At 40.4% G+C, this 17,500-nt stretch overlaps 2 protein-coding genes across 11 annotated transcripts in view; one reads left to right on the top strand and one right to left on the bottom strand.

The window, feature by feature from the left end:
• zswim7 (zinc finger, SWIM-type containing 7) overlaps positions 1-16,809 on the top strand; it is a 60,571-nt gene extending 43,762 nt beyond the window's left edge. The window contains exon 6 of the mRNA XM_034232993.1: positions 16,791-16,809. The gene's annotated coding sequence lies outside the window, so the exon portion shown is untranslated. The remainder of the gene's footprint in view (positions 1-16,790) is intronic.
• Positions 913-17,500, bottom strand: part of specc1 (sperm antigen with calponin homology and coiled-coil domains 1) — a 111,294-nt gene continuing 94,706 nt past the window's right edge. For 9 of the 10 annotated variants that reach the window (XM_034232977.1, XM_034232980.1, XM_034232985.1 and 6 more), the window contains 3 exons: positions 10,069-10,185; positions 5,575-5,634; positions 913-2,772 (listed from right to left, as the gene is read on the bottom strand). In XM_034232977.1, the coding sequence (XP_034088868.1) occupies positions 2,683-2,772; positions 5,575-5,634; positions 10,069-10,185 (267 nt within the window). In that variant the 3' untranslated portion in view covers positions 913-2,682. Of the gene's footprint in view, positions 2,773-5,574; positions 5,635-8,045; positions 10,186-17,500 lie in introns of those variants that run through there. The other variant, XM_034232987.1, reaches the window with a different exon arrangement.

Here is a 17,500-nt window from a genome sequence, read left to right as displayed (position 1 = left end):
ATAAAGTTTAATATTTCTCCCTTCCTTTTTTATTTTGTTATTTTTTATTTCATCGTGATATGGACCCCCTCAGTAGCATCTTTAATAAAGTGAGGTCTTTTCATGATATCTAAGTGGTACCTCTAATAAAATAATGTTGTTAACAGTGTTTGAAGAAGTACAAATACTATGGTCTTAAAGTACTCCATTAAAAGTCCTGATTTCTAAATGTTACTTAGGTAAAATTACAAAAGTATAAGCATCAAAATATACTTAAAGTAGGCCTACAATCAGTTAAAATACTCATTCTGCACAATGATCTTTTATAATATACAGTACTATTATCAGCTAAATGTACTTCAAGTATCAAAAGTAAAAGTACTTTTCAGATTATCGTATAATGTTTATTATCCTGTGTAGATTAGTAGTACACTAAAAGATACCATATTTTAGGTGTTTTTTGTGTACAAAGTTATGATGAGTGTTACAATTGCAATGCAGTACAAGTACAATATTGGCCTCTGAATTGTAGCGGAGAAGAAGTATAAAGTAGCACATATTGGAAATAATCAAATAAAGTACAAATATGTCAAAAAAAGTTACGTACAATACTTGAGTCAATATACTTAGATACTTTCCACCACTGGTGGTTAATGTGGATGTGATTTACAGTGTTTAAGTAGTGGGGAAGTCAGGCAACGCTGCACAGAGCGAGGGGAACGTTTGAATGCCTTTGTCGTAAGGTCAGTATTGTTTAACTGGTGATATATCAAGTCCTGCACATGTTATATATATATATACACACATATATATAAGGATTTAAACCATCACAGCAAGAAGTTACTCTTCAGAAAACAGCATCTCTCAATATTTTAGAATAATTTCTCTGGAAAATCTGTTTGCCTTGACATAATAATACAAATGTGAATAATGAAATATAAAACTTGATAATCCTTTATTGAGCATATCCATCCAACACACTTACAAATGTGACATCCTTAAATAGAAAACTGGACCCTGACTTCTGTCCACAGTCCCACTTCTCAAGTCTTGTAAATAAATAAATAACACTTTTATTTTTCAAACCATAAGGGCATCTGCAAATGTAAACCATAACACAGAAAGTGTTGTTTCTCAACTCTTACATATAAAAGTAATCCTCTCTTTATTATTTAACATGGCATGCCAAATATGTATCGTTTGCCAAGCAGCAGCAGTACCATAGAGTCCTGGTGGAGGAGAACAGTTTGATTCAGCCAGTCCTTCAGACGATGCAAACATAGAGATCTGATTCCATCAAATATATTCCTACAAAACTATTCAGTAACTCTCAGAGTGTTGAATCATTATTAGTGTTGTTTCGCTTACAGCAGCAATGGTTCGTCTGATTTGTGCTCTTAAGGAAGCACACACTTAAAAGTGGGGGGTATAAAAGCTTCAGCTGTCACTTTGATACTCTCTGCTAAGTGGTGACTCCAGCTCTGCAGTAAGCACTCAGAATGAGAACTGATCGATTCGTTAAAGCAACGGAAAAACATTTACCCAAAGTCTTCACACTTTTCCCCTGGTTGCTGATGTTGTTCAGTGAAGGAGAGGGGAGGTTTCCCCATGCATAGACACTCTGGCAGAATACAGGTTTTGGCACGTTTTGACCATTTCAGAGCATTTGATTCACAAACATGGAAAGAAATTGTTTTGTGAAAAAGTTTGTTTTCTTGTCAATTATTTCAAAATAGAAATAGAACGATTTAAAAAAAGAAGTTCTTAATATTCCTTCAGTAGTGCTTTCTATTCAACTGCATATTCTGCTTTTAATCTGTGAATCAGATGCTCAATTAATACTTTAAAGGGAAAGTCCACCAAAGAATCACAAATACAGACTTTTCCTTTGACCTGTGGTGTTATTTATCAGTCAGATGTTTTGCTATGAGTTGCATCATTACCCATAGAGAAGCCTGCCTTCTCTCCAGTGTGATGGAACCAAACGTTTGAAAAACTTAACAGCAATGCGTTCTTGCAGAAATCATGACCCTATCACTCAAGCTAATCCACAGAGAATGTTTTAACAGTTGTATTCAGGAACTATTTTAGTTTCTTTCACACAAGTCCAAGCCATTCGTAAGCCTTCAGGCTATGGGTAGTTTCATGCTTCTTTTTAAGCGGTAATCCTGTAAAAGAAAGTATTTCCTAGATAAAACCGCCAACAACAACATCTGTGGATTATCTTGACCAGGTCATGGTTTCAGGTAAAAAAAAAAATTGCTGTGAAATGTATTCATTTTGGCACTTTAAGCACCACAAGACGAGTGCCATCTGGTTCCAATATATATGAGAGGGCAGACCTCTGTACAGTCGATATCTCCAACACTCTCCAAACCCCATGCACCAAAACTATCTAGGTTGATGAACAGCACTAAAGGTAAAAGGAACAACATGCATTATTTATTTTTGGGGTGAAATGATGAACAAGGTAATGTGTTTCCTGACTGCAGTCTTTGTAAATGACGGCCTTAGCGCTTACTGTAACGTCCTGTTAAGATGTGAGAAATCAGCATCTGAAATGTCTTTAGTCGTGTCTCTAGTGTCAGACAGTGAGCAGGGGGGGTCAGGAGGGGGTTTCAGGTGATGTCGTGCTGACAGACGGTGACAGAAACGTGCTGCGGTGCCTCTGGTCCATTGGTCTCCAGCTCCTGCCCCCCCCAGTCAGGTCTCAAAGTACTTGTAGATCTGAGAGACGTACTGCATGACGCTCTGCCAGTCCGGCCTGTCCGTCCTCACCAGCTCCTCCATGTCCTGGTGGAGCACACAGAGGGAGGAAAGAACATTTAGAGGGCTCGGATATTTTCATGGAGGTTTACAACTACAGTTAAAATACTCACGATTGTTTCCTCAGAAATTAACTACTTTCCTGTCGAAAATTCAGTTTTTTTCCCTGTAAATATTATTCCCCTTCTTCCTGTCTTGATAATATTTTAAACCATCAAGAAAATGTGTTTAAGCTGCAGAGAAGGTTCAATGTTCAAGGCTTTTATTGTCATTCGTACAAAGCTACAGTGTAGTTATGTCGATGAAAATCTTAGGTCACAGGCTCCTCCAACAGTGCAACACAATGAAACAGATCAAATAGTGCAAGTAAATACAATAGAATAGAATAGAAGAAGTGCCATAAGAGTCTATACAAGTGATACATGATTTGTAAGTTACAAACAGGTGAATGTTATGGATGTTCTTAGTTCAGGTGTTTAACAGTTTCATGGCCTGTGGAATGAGTGGTGGTTTTAGACCTGATGCTGCAGTATCTACAGTATTCTTAGTACTCTCTATATAACACTGAGGATCTGTGTGAAGCTGCAAAAGTCCACTCAGAGCCTAATGGTGTCCGACAGGGATGAGTCAGACAGAGCGGCCCTCACATGACTCCGTATGGAGCCGGCGTCACTGCAGCTTCCCTTGGCTCAGATTAATGCAGAAGCTCCAGCACAGTCATTTCCACGATGTCTCAACCTCCCATCGGGGGGAGCATCAGCTCCTCTCTGGGCTGTGTCTGACGCTAATGTTTATGCAACAGAGGAATTAGTTGGAAGTCACTGGAATGGGAATACGTTTCCCCTCTCAAATCTTCTAACCACAAGCACGCAATTGAAGATTAATAAAATATATTCATGCTCAGCGAAAAAACATTTAAGTCTAATTCACTTCCTCGCTAACGTCCAGCTGGCAAAATGAACTGTTGGACTGGTTTATGGATTTTGTAATTCATCTATGAGCAGTTAGTGTGGTTAGACTTTCATTAAGGATAAATATCCAACAAATATTCATGTCGTTTTTTTTATCATGTTCCTCAAAACATGAAGCTTTTATAAGGAGTGCAGAGAGAGTTGCACATGATGTAGAACAGGGAGGGAGAGGTCACATTAGTTTAACCCTATCAGAACTCGGATACTCTGCAAACACTTCTAACATAGTTAAAAATGACTCAACGGTCCACATGTTAACACCAATAAAAGTATGTCTGAGGGGTAAAACACTTTTCCCTGCAGCTCACAGCAGATTGCTCCTCTGTTTGCACAGGAAGCTGTGCAGGAGGATTTCACTGTCCCTCGTCAGCACTAAACTGTTCACTGCTCACATTCCTGCTGCCACTGATAGTTGTTTAAATGAGAATACAAAAAAAATCATGAATGTGTAAAAACAACAGCTCTTGTGAAGGGAATGTTTATTCAAACAACAAGTCAAGGTCGTCATTCTTTTCATAATTCACAGCGAGTTAAATTATCACTGGATTCACCTGAACATTTCTTTTAAAATGTCCCAGAAGGAGCAATAGGATCTCTACCATTTTTGAACAGTTTTGGTTATTTAAAATACATTTGAATAGAGAGGCGAAGTCCCTCCCCTTCCGGGGGACCTCCATGGGACCTTATTTCAGAAAAAGTATGCATTGAAGTCAATGGGGAGAGGAAGATTATCTTTCGATCCCGTTTGAATTGTGCCACGAATTACACATATGATGTTTGTCAATTGAAAAGATCATTTTGCAAGTCAAAAAAATAAAAATGTGTCGTAAAACTGTGAAGTAACACTTTTTTTGTGTGAAACCGCTCAATGAACTACATCTCCAGTCTCGCACCACACACCAAGACAGCCGTCACGTTGGAACATTTCACTTCTTTCTTTCAGAATGAGGAGAAAAGTATTAAACGAGGTGAAAATCACTCCAAGTCTGGGCATGTTGAGAGCTGTACACACAAGGGGAGTTAGTCGGTTCCGTAAGAGCCAGCATGCGGGACCGGGACTCTGGGATTTGTAGTCTTTCTAGTTGCGTATTTTTCATAGTCTTATATTTCAACAGTTTTACGACAAACTGTGACTTTTTTGACATGGAAATGATTTTTTAAGATTGACAAACATCATATGTGTAATTCGTGGCACAATTCAAATGCCATTGACTTCAATTCATACTTTTTCCGAAATAAGGTCCCATGGGTCGGAAGTAGATGGGCGTGACTTCGCCACTCTATTTGTGTCTAAATATAAGATATAAGAGTGTATGTATTTGTATACACAACTTTAGAAAGAACGAACCTATTTGCCAAACATGTTAACACTATTCCTAAAAGAGATACAAATGCACCTTCACATTTGCTGCCGTAAGCACATTGCACTGCTTCACTTGAAATAAATATATTTAAGTCACGTTGTTTACGGCATGAGAAAACACGGACGGTTTGTGTGCTCACCAAATCTAAATATTTTTGCCCGTGGAGCAGCTGGTCGTTACTCAGCCAGTTGTGACGAAGCCGCTGATGTTTTCACATCTTAGCTTATCAAAGTCACACTGTATCTGAATTACGTTTCAGGTTTGTTTTTCATTTGTCAGATTTCCAGGACACGGTCTTTGAGATCTCTCTGGGTAACGGATAGGACACAGCAAGGCTCCAGACAGTCAGGAGGAATGATGTTTGTTGGGTATCTCAGTTCTGAAGCATCCCACAAGTTTGACAAATTAAAGAGTTCTGCTTCCAATGTGTCTAATCAAAGGACCTCTGTTTGATATCCGAGTGTGTATGTGAGGTCTGTGGCAGCAAAACTCACCAGAGAGGGTTTGATCCCGATGCTCTCTGCGGCCTGGAAAGCCAAGGTCAGATTTCGAACCTGAAAAAAAACAAACCATTTAGACTGCGCCCCATCATGCTGCAACAACACACATGGAGCTGCAAGAAGCAACAATGAACCCTTACCAATGCTCAAGAGACATATATACTTTGAGCCTAATTGACATCCCCATGAACTGCCTTCCTTTATATTCAGCCATATACCTCATTTTGAAACTGTGGACTTAAGTATAGCCACTTCTCCACAGAAAAAAAAGCGAGAAATCAAAACCTAACATTCAAACTGTCCTCCTACTGGAGTATCGTTGATATAAATGTTCTTTCAGTCCTTCTTTAAGTTGTGTTTTGGAAGAGAGGACATATAATTCTCAGTTTCATGTTATATTTGTATTTTTTGCCTCTACTGTGACATGCTTTAATGTTCAAGATTCAGCAGTGTGGGAGAGGAACTCCCTTTAGCCTTTGCAGACCATTTACATCAGGGGTGCCCAACCAGTCGATCGCGATCGACCGGTCGATCGCGGGGAGATTCCCAGTCGATCGCGAGATGTGTCTAAAAATAGAACAACAATATTCTGTTTTATCGTTAATGTCTTGTAACATAATCTTCCTGTGCCAGAATAATGCACTTGAACGCATCAAAGCTTTGTGATTGGCTAGCGTGACCCCATGTGTCGGGGCGTGGCTGGTGAGCAGTGGGCAGTGTACTAGTTCGCTAACGTTGTCCGTGTCAACAGGAGTGACAGTCCGCACACACACAAGACCGCAATTATGGCAGAAGCAAAACATATATAATTTTCACTCCGAGTGTGAGGATGATTATTTTTGTAATATATATAATGGCAAAGAAAGGGTTCAGAGTCATACAGTATGTGGCAGCACTGTTCAATGTTTCTTGAAAACATCACCCACTGTAGTATGCAGGGCCGGACTGGGACAATAAGTCAGGCCGGGAATTATACACCCAACCAGGCCACTACCAGTTTTATTTTGTGTAATTTTCCTGGATTTATTTGTCAATATTTACAGCATTGCTGCCCATAGTGATAGCCATAAACTTTAAAACTACCCCAGAATAAACATATGGACATGGGTTACTATTTTTTTTTAAAAGTGCAAATCTATTTAGGAACCTATCCATGTGAACATATTTTAAGTGGAGGTGGACCTCAAATCCTCTAGGGGGGTCGGGGGGCATGCTCCCCGCGGAAGATTTTTTTTTTTTAAATGTTGGACTTAAATGCATCAATCTGATGCACTTTGAGGGGGAAATAAAGAGACTACACCCATATGAAACAGAACTGTATACATTTAAATAATCATAAAATCATAAGAACATGGCCATAACCAATAACATACCATATCCAATATGAAAAAACATTGAAACTTGTTTATTTATTTGTTTTTGGTTCATTTATAGTTAGCATGGCATAGTGTGTCTGGGCTCCTGAACCAGCCTCACCCGTCTCCCCCCTGCTCCTCTTTGAGGCAGCAGCAAAGACTAGTTTTAGGCTCTCAATACGTTTTTAAAGTTTATCCTACCTTTTTTCACCTAGTTAACTTTTTTTTTTGTATTATTCATGCATATTTTACTAATCACTCCCCCTTCAAATGGAAATATGTGTTTACATAAATGGTGACCAAACCGTTTGAGACCCACAGAGAACTTAGACTAAGTTAACTATCTAAACACTCAGAGTCCTTTACCTCACCTGAGCTGTAGTTATCAGCCTCTCAGTCTGACTGGAGAGGACTCTCCTCCACCTTGTCGACAGCTCATTCCGTTAGCGCCGCTAGCTAGCACCGGATGCTAACAACAACAATACACGTAACCAGTGCACGCGCTTTCTCTCTCGCTTGCTCGCGCCACACATACACACCCTCCCGAGCTTGAATGACACGAGACCAATCGAGGGCATTAGTGTATGATCTGTATGAAAGTGGCCATGTCGGCAGGCCACATCATGTAGACAGCCAGTCACCCTCTGTGAGGCAGAGTCAGACCCACATTTGCGCAGCGTTGCGTTCACAATACATAAAAAAAATTCCTCAGGCCAGCAGGCCACTTAACAGGCCAGGCCAGGCCAGGCCAGGCCAGGCCATCGGGAAACCTCCCGGTCCTCCCGATGGCCAGTCCGGGCCTGGTAGTATGTGACGTGTGAATAAACTCCAACTCTGTATCAACAACACTGTTGTGTAACTTCAGTTAAATACTTGTATGTGTGTAGATTAGAAAGAGGTAAGATAAAGGATCTGCAGTATTTTATGAAGTATTAATCGTACAAAGGTCAGTTTTATACAAGTAGAAGTGTGTATTTACCTGTCAGTAATGGCTACGCCTCTCTATTTGGACTGGTAGATCTCGGCAGACTGGCAACTTTAAAAGCAGCTCTCGGTTAAAAAAAGGTTGGGCACCCCTGATTTACATGCACAAAAACCCATATAATGCTCTCTTTCTCTCTCTCCTTCTCTTAAAAGCCACAAGACTCCTTTGACAAAAACAATAGTTTTACTTTGCAGAACTCAAAAGAGTCTAGGAGCTTTAAAGAAAGCATAGATGCAATGATGGCGTCAGTCGAAAGGCTGTCTCACAGCAAGTTAAAGTGGGGAAAGTATTCTAAACATAGCGCACAATAACATTCATATGGATTTTTCTCAGTTGCTAAAAGTGTTCCTTCTGCCACAGTCAACAACAATGACATATACTGTACATAACACATTATGGATTAGTACTTCATCTAACCCCATATACAAAATTCCCAACTATTCTCTTCAAAAGAAACTAGACATCACAACTGGGATGATGAATTGATACTGATATGACTTATCCTTCACCTAAAATATTAGTTTGACTATAAAGGTAAAGGATGGAAGTAATGGAATCATCCGAAGGACATATTATTCTGGGAAAAGGTTACAGTGTTTGGGCCTCAGGAAAAGTCACTCAGCACGAGTTATTACAGCCAACATGCTTCTATTGAATTATTCAGAAAGAAGCCTATCATCAGCACAATGTCACACACTCACCCCAACAAAACGATGCACATGCCTACATGACTCATTTGTCACGTAGGATGTGTCAGAGGTGTGTGTCTATTGTTTTAATATCATAGCAAGCTGAAAGAGCCGCGGCGAGAGGAGCCATATTGTTTGTACAGTTCCAAACCACCTGCATGTCCACATGACAGCGTGTCTCCTGCCGCCATCCTCAGGATCACCAACATCCATAATTAATCTTCAGGCTGCTCTTAATGCTGTGTGGGCATTATGGCAGACCTATAAAAAGTCTACAGCCTCATAAAGGAAGTCAATTTAGCACAGTTTAATGGTGGAAAATGGCTTCCATGCATAATTACAGAGATTTTATTTGTCTCTTGGTAAACGTATATTTTTCAGACCGTTTTCACAGTTTACACGTTTTCCACAACAACTTGCTGCGGCTTTATGTGTGGTATTTTCTGGAGGCACACGCCTGCAAGTTGGGGAGAGGACACCATGACACTGAGTCTGCAACTTGTTTGCTGTACTCAACTTTACTTCCTTGAACGTAGAGTTCCTCGAAGACACTGTGAAGAGTCTACCGTACTAAACAAATGCTTTCTCGGGATTCATCTGTAACAATTCAACCTCCTACACAGGAAATCATTTTGTCAGCTAAGCATCCAGTCATTGTTGTGGTAACCTTTTTGGGGCTCTGTGACATTTACACTATGCTCTGTACAATACATGTGAGTGACTTCACTGTTCTGTTGCAAACTGATATGAACGGGAGAGCTAGCATGTAGATGTATGAGTATGGCGGCTCACCACCATAGTTTACAAGTGAGTCTGCATTTAGAGTTGGAGATGTATGCGTGTGAGGAAAGACTACATTGAGGAGAGAGCCTCGGTGCATGAGAAGTGTTTTACATGTATTCTATAAATACATCTATTTCCAATCAGTTTTATTGTGCGCTTTTTGAATTGTATAACTGCTGGTGAGGCACTTTCCAATGGAGATAATGGGTCCCTGGGCATTCAGAAGACTCTCCTACACGGATGCAAAACACATATTATTTAGTTGTTTAGCTTTAAGTTTGTGTTGCTTTGTGTTTTTTTGCAGTGGCTTTCTTTCATTTTGTACAGTCCTTGTTTTAGTGTATTTCTGATCACTTTCTGTATTTGTTTTGTAATTCTTTGTAGTCGTTTTCAGTCTCTTTGCAGAAATGTAGTTTCTATTTGTTGTTGTTTTGGTCTCTTTGCAGCTTATCTGTCTCTCTTTTATGTTTGTTTGATGTCATTTTGAGTATATTCATGACTCTTTCAGAGATATTTTATAGGTGGAGCCCAGGGGGGTTCCTGACACTTTTGGCCCCTGGGACAGTTCCAGGTAGGCCCAATTCCCTAACCCATCTACGCACTGAACCACCTGTTAAACTGTAAGTGTGAGGATATTACTTGAGGGTGTGTGTGCGATCTTTCTATATTTGTCTACCTTATCTTGACTGATGAGTTCCTGGTACGGGATGTGGGCGGGCAGATATGTGTGTAAGAGGGCGCAGAAAGCCAAGCCGTCACTCCAACTGCTGCTGAAGTTGGTAACATCAATATTCTGTAGAGTGAGAACAGAAGAGGAAGCAAACAGCAGAGGAAAAAACATAGAAGTCACAAATCAATATCATACATAATGAGCTTAAAGAGGCCATAATGTGAGCAAGCCTCTTCACAACATGAACAGGCCATGAAAAAGCCATTAAGTCATAGAACAGCAAGAGAAAGCATGGAAATTAGAATCGAGTGCTATAATATTCTGTTCAGTCCATTAATCCTTGGTCGTGTATCCTTCGGGGAAGTAAGGATAATCTTCTCCTTACAACCCATTTAAGCCTCCGATGCTCTCTCAGATCTCTTCTCTTGTGGACAAACGTGTATAGTAGCACGTACGGTCTGTTGTGATTGTGTGTGCATCGTCACCTCACACTACACAGAGTATTCAGGGTCTGATAAAAGTAGAACGTTTGGAGGAAAGACTTCCTCTGGGCCATTGTTTGGCATTGCAGGCTCCCTACTGGATAGATAAGGTATTTTCTGTGTATTTCGGATACATTTCATTATTTTCTACATACTAAATCATTTAGTTCTTACAAAAAATACATCTAAATTATTTAAACAACTAACAAGCACATGAATAGACACCTACTGGCAGCTTCAAGGGACCACTACAATCCATAGAGTGTATCCTCTGGTGATCAGGAATTTAAGTAGAACATGTGATTGTGATCCATTCAAAAGTTGGTGAGATGGTTTGCGTGCACCAAAAGGGCAGACAAACTGAAAAATGAACATAACCATTCCTCTAGATATGCCATTAGTTTGGCTTAAAGAGGACATATTATGCTCATTTCAGGTTCATATTTGTATTTTGTGTCTCTACTGTGACATGTCTCCATGCTTCAATGTTTTTTTCTCTTACTGCCTGTGCTGCAGCACCTCTTTTCACCCTCTGTCTGAAACCACAGCCCAGTCTGCTCTGACATAGTGATTCCACTTTGTTACACAAGTAAACTAGGAGTCCATTCGAGAAAAACATAGAACAGTTCAACTTTTTTTCAAGACACATTGTCTTAATTGTTTAAGATAAAGAAAGTCTGTATGTAAGATGCTAAAGACATGCAGCCATGAGGTGTTTGCTCTCTTCAGTCCTGGCCCTGTGGACCCGAGCTAATCCAACCAGTGACTGAGTCATACAGGTGATGCCATGGGGAATGTAATTAACTTGGTGATAGGACAGAGAAACAGCAGAGCTCTGGCTCCTGTGGACACAAATTAAAAATCACAGATCTAAGTGGCTGCAGTAATGAATATCCCCCTGAGCTCCTATGACCTGTTGACAGATTGTCATTACCGATTGCCTTCACTCATCTCTATTTCAGTTTAACTATCTCTGGTTTCAAGGCGATGCAAATCTCATCTCAACAGCAAAAAGTGGTTTGTTGTTCTGGAGTCATGCTTAGTCATGCTGCTATAAACTGGCAATCGCTTTAGTCATTAGTTTCTAAATGTGCCTAAAGCTCCATGTAATCCTTAACTTATATATAGCTGTGTGGATGTCAGACACGTATGGTTGTCACAGGATGAACCCTAGTAACCGTTGAAATATTCAAATCTTAGTAATAATGCACACATACACTTTTGTACAGCAAAAGTTACAGACACTCTTCACCTATAGACTCTCTACAGAGTCAGCCATACTCCCAACTTAATGTTGTAATAATTAGTGCATGTTAGCATGCTTAATTAAATGGTGAACATGGGAACAAAATGCAAAGAAAATTGCCATTTTAGTTTAGCCACAGCTGTTAACAGAGCTGTACAGTCTTAGTCTTTTTAATGTTTATAAATCTAAAGTTTTAATTGATTTCATCATTAAATATTCATTAATGTTGCTGTGAAACATCTCCCCACTGTACATCTGAAATGGATAGGGTTTTAATATCCCTTACAGCAAAACAATGATATGTTAAACTACTAAATAAGTTTGGAGAGATCAGCCAATTATTGTTCCCCAACTTCAGTCATTAGGGAAAGCCACAGAGCGTTTGTGGTCACAATGGGATCTGAGGGAGCAGCTGCCTCATCAGAATGAAGCCAAACAGGATGGAGTCCTGGGCTCAGGCTTTGTTCAGGTTCACCATCATTTGTCCTCTAATAGTTAAGTATCACACACTCATTAACTTATGATCATCCTGAGGGAAACAATCCCCAAAAATAACCTCCTATAATGATATCTTTAAAAACACTTTTTACATCTCTCCCAAGAGTGATCTCTATTAAGCAGAGCAGATTTTGGCCATCTAGTATTTTGGCCCAACAGAGGCTGGGAGCCAGTCTCGTCTCCATCAGTCACTGCCTGTCTATTGGCTCTGTGGGGCCGACCTGTGTAGTCCTGTCAGCCCACATTCCTCTCATAACTCCCCACTCATCTCTAACACACACACACACACACACACACACACACACACACACACACACACACACACACACACACACACACACACACACACACACACACACACACACACACACACACACACACACACACACACACACACACACACACACACACACACACACACACACACACACACACACACACACACACACACACACACACACACACACACACACACACACACACACACAGAGGGAGGGATTGGGGGATAATGAGACAAAGAGAAACAATGACTAATAAGCTGATAGGAGGGGTTGCAGAGTGCAGCGTTCATGGGTGATCTGAGGAGAACAGATGTCCTAATCCACGCAGGTATGTTGTAGTTCAGGGTGTGATTTGGAGAGAGAAGGGGTTGGGTGGGGGAGGGGCTGGGGGTTGGGATTTGGTCAGGGTTAGAAAGAGAGGGAGAGGCATGAATGCTAAAACAGCAGCGGACAACAACAGCTCTCTGGGAGCCGGCTCAGAAAAGCAAACACAGCATCAAGCGAAAGGAAGTGTCTCGCTCGGCACAAAAGGCCGAGCCGTGGCTTTTTAGGGCTCACAGAAAGAGAGAGAGAAGCAGGGGCTAGTACAGAGAGGGGGGGGGGGGGGGGGGGGGGGGGGGGAAGAGATAATGTCAAATCTATCTATGTTTATGAGCTTTGCTCTGCCTCAAAGTGGGACATAGATACGATCAATGATAGTATCATTAGTTCAATTAAGTGGAAATGAGGCTGGAAAGCTTCATCAGGTAATAACATACAAACGGAACTGTCGCCTACAACTGTTGTTCTGAAGACTGGAAACGGCTCATCAGCTCTGCAAATATTTTTATGGTGTTTAAAAAGAGACTCAAGATCTGGCAGATCTATCTTTATTGAGTTATTTTAGCAACACAATCTGATAGCTCGACAATAGCTTTCCTCATAAATAAGATGTACCTACAGTTGGTCGCTAAAAAGCACATTTTAGCGTGCTTCCAAATCTTAAATCTTTCCAGAACAGCACATGACTAGGGCTGCAACTGATGATTTATTTCTTACTATCCAGTCATGAAAATGTCTTCAAAAACAAGTTTTGAAGGACCAACATACTCATAGTAATACAAATAATGTGTAAAACGAGTGTAAAAAGAGTGCAGATGCTGAACACAGCACATTTTCGGCATTTTTCTTTGAGAAAATGACCCAAATATTTAATTGGTCATCAACATTTTTTTTTTACTGTTGATTAACGTATTAATGAATGCTAATAGACTTGTGTGTGACATAGGCTGCAGAGGACTTTAAAGGCAGAACAGCATATCCTCTCTGCCTGTAAAATGTTTAGAGATGGAATTCACAGACGAGCTGGACACGAGCCAGGCACTAAACACCCCGCCGACAGCACTTTAACACTGTGTGTGCAGCAGTGTGTGTGCTCTCTCTGCTGCCACATGTGAATGCAACCGGACTGGTGTCGCATCCCATAACATAGAGTTAAGCCCATCTGTTTCATGCTATGATGACACTAGCCACCCAGATGTAAAAGTGCCTCCACAGTCACATGCATTCCGGGGGCCAGAGCGGGCGATGTTGAGGCGCATCTTAAACTGCTGGCTAAAAATAAACGTAAATACAGTAGGATTGTTATTCACGTCGGTGGTAATGATGTTCGTTTACGCCAATCAGAATGCACCAAACTTAATGTGGAGTCGGTGTGTAGTTATGCTAAAACAAAGTCGGACACCGTAATCTTCTCTGGTCCCCTCCCCAATCTGATCAATGATGACATGTATAGCCGCATGTCATCATTTCAGCGCTGGTTGTCTTGGTGGTGCCCAGCAAACAATGTGGGCTTCGTAAATAATTGGACAGCCTTCTGGGGAAAACCTGGTCTGATTAAGAGAGACGGCATTCATCCTACTTTGGAAGGTGCAAATCTCATTTCGGCAAACATTTCAGGGTTTTGTGGACTTAATCCATGACAGACTGGAGTTGAGACCAGGAGGCGGAGTCGCAGTCTTACACGCTTCTCTGCGCTCTCTCCTAGGCAGTCATCCATAGGAATCCCGAACCCAATAAAATACCCAATATTAGCGGTGTGTGTGTCTGCCCAAGGACAAGTTAAGGTAAAACCTAATAGAGGTGTCATACATAATAACCTAATAAAAGTAAATGTAACTGCTACAGTGCAACAAAACAGGAATATTAAATGTGGTCTCTTAAACATAAGATCTCTAGCATCTAAAGCAATATTGGTAAATGATTTAATATCAGATTATAATATTGATATATGCTGTCTCACTGAAACTTGGTTGAGACATGAAGAATATGTCAGCATAAATGAGGCCACTCCACCCAGCCATATCAATACTCATATTGCCCGAGGCACGGGCCGAGGAGGTGGAGTTGCAGCCATCTTTGACTCAAGTTTACTTATCAATACTAAACCAAAATTAAATTATACCTCCTTTGAAAGTCTCGTTTTTAGTCTTACGCATCCGACCTGGAAAACTGTGCAGCCAATCTTATTTGTTACAGTGTACCGTGCACCAGGTCCTTATTCAGAATTCTTATCAGAATTCTCTGAGTTTTTATCAACTTTGGTTCTTAAAACAGATAAAGTAATTATCGTAGGTGACTTTAATATTCATGCTGATGATGATAAAAATAGCCTTACTGTTGCATTTAACTCTATTAGATTCTGTTGGTTTCTGTCAGAGTGTAAATAAACCAACCCACTGCTATAATCACACTCTCGACCTTGTTCTGACTTATGGTATTGAAATTGAGCAACTATTGGTCGAACCGCATAATCCTGCTTTATCCGACCATTTCTTAGTAACTTTTGAAGTACTGTTACTAGACTACAAAGCATTAGTCAAAAGCTCCTGCAGCAGAAACCTATCTGTTAGTGCTATAGCCAAATTTAAGGAAGAGATTCCACCAATACTTAACTCGATAGCATGTCTGCATGTAAGGGAGGAAACTTATACAAAATGTACACCACCCCAAATTGATCATGTTGTTGATAGTGCTACAGATGCGCTGCGAATAAAATTAGACTCTGTTGCTCCTTTGAAAAAGAAGAAAATAAAACAACATAGATTAGCTCCATGGCATAATGCCGAAACCCGCAAAATAAAGCAAAAGTCGAGACAACTTGAAAGGATATGGCGTTCCACTAAACTTGAAGAATCTCGTTTAATTTGGCATATTACTCTCAATGAATATAAGAAAGCACTGCGTAAAGCGAGAGCAGCCTACTACTCTTCATTAATAGATGAGAATAATAATAATGCAAGATTTCTTTTCAGCACTGTAGCCAGGCTGACAGAGAGCCACAGCTCGATTGAGCCTTCTATTCCCATAGCACTCAGTAGTAATGATTTTATGTGCTTTTTTAACGATAAAATTGTTGCTCTTAGAAACAAAATGAATGACCTCTTGCCTTTGACCAGTATAGTGTTATCAACAGCTCCCGGAAACGTAAGTTCTAATATTACACTAGATAGTAAACTAGAATGCTTTTCAGCCATAAACCTTGAACAATTAAATTCAATGATTCTCTCTTCTAAACCATCAACATGTATGTTAGACCCAATTCCAACTAAGCTGTTAAGGAAGTTTTTCCATTAATTAGCACTTATTTATTAAATATTATGAATATGTCTTTATTATCAGGCTATGTTCCACAATCATTCAAAGTAGCAGTGATAAAACCGCTTCTTAAAAAGCACAACCTCGATCCAGAGGTTTTAGCCAACTATAGACCTATTTCTAATCTTCCGTTCCTCTCAAAAATTCTTGAGAAAGCAGTCGCAAAACAGTTGTGTGATTACTTAAAAAACAATGATTTTTTTCAGTCTGGCTTTAGAACACATCATAGCACAGAGACAGCTCTGGTTAAAATCACAAATGACATTCTAATAGCCTCTGACAAGGGACGTGTCTCTATTCTTGTTTTGCTCGATCTCAGTGCTGCATTTGATACTATCGACCATGATATCTTATTGCAAAGACTAGAGCACTTAGTTGGCATACAGGGAACTGCTTTAGGCTGGTTTAGGTCCTATCTATCTGAACGCTCTCAGTTTGTACGTGTCAACGATGAATCTTCCACACAAACCAAAGTTAGCCATGGAGTGCCACAGGGCTCAGTGCTCGGACCTATTTTGTTCACATTATAACCCAGCTTCCCCAAATGTCTTTCTTTTTGGTGTCTATATACGCTGGGATCCGGAGTCATGGATGATCCTGCGGTCCTGTGTCCTGCATCGCGAGCCCTGGATCTTGAGTCGTGGCTGTGGTCCTGGATCATAGGTCCTGGATGGATATCCTCGTGTATTCATCTTCCTATTATACACACATGCATTTCCAAACATTTGGACTACCTATGTTGCAAATGTATTATCTTTTCAATTTACACACTGCATCTATTGCACGTCTGTCCGTCCTGGGAGAGGGATCCCTCCTCTGTTGCTCTCCCTGAGGTTTCTCCCATTTTTCCCTTTAAACTGTGGGTTTTCTCCGGAAGTTTTTCCTTGTACGATGTGAGGGTCTAAGGATAGAGGGTGTCGTATTGTCATACTGATATTCTGTACAAACTGTGAAGACCACTGAGACAAATGTAACATTTGTGATATTGGGCTATATAAATAAACATTGATTGATTGATTGATTGATTGATTGATTGATTGATTGCATCAAAAAAGGAAAGCTCTTACTCACAGTTAAAGAATGTAAAAACACAAAAGCACCATGTAGCGGTCGAGTTGGCACGGAAGGATGGAGGATGACTGTGACACACACACACATGCACACACAGTGTTTTAAAAAGCCATCCGTCCAAAGGGTGAAAGCAGGAGACATGGAGCCTGAGAGAGTAATGAGCTAATCTCAGTATATTTCAAAGAATCTCTCCACCTCACCTGCACTAAATGAATAGGGCAACA

Source organism: Gymnodraco acuticeps, unplaced genomic scaffold, assembly GCF_902827175.1.
Source record: "Gymnodraco acuticeps unplaced genomic scaffold, fGymAcu1.1, whole genome shotgun sequence".
NCBI classification, from domain to species: domain Eukaryota; kingdom Metazoa; phylum Chordata; class Actinopteri; order Perciformes; family Bathydraconidae; genus Gymnodraco; species Gymnodraco acuticeps.
Note: the sequence above shows the minus strand (reverse complement) of the source record. Positions and strands in the feature narration are given on the sequence as shown.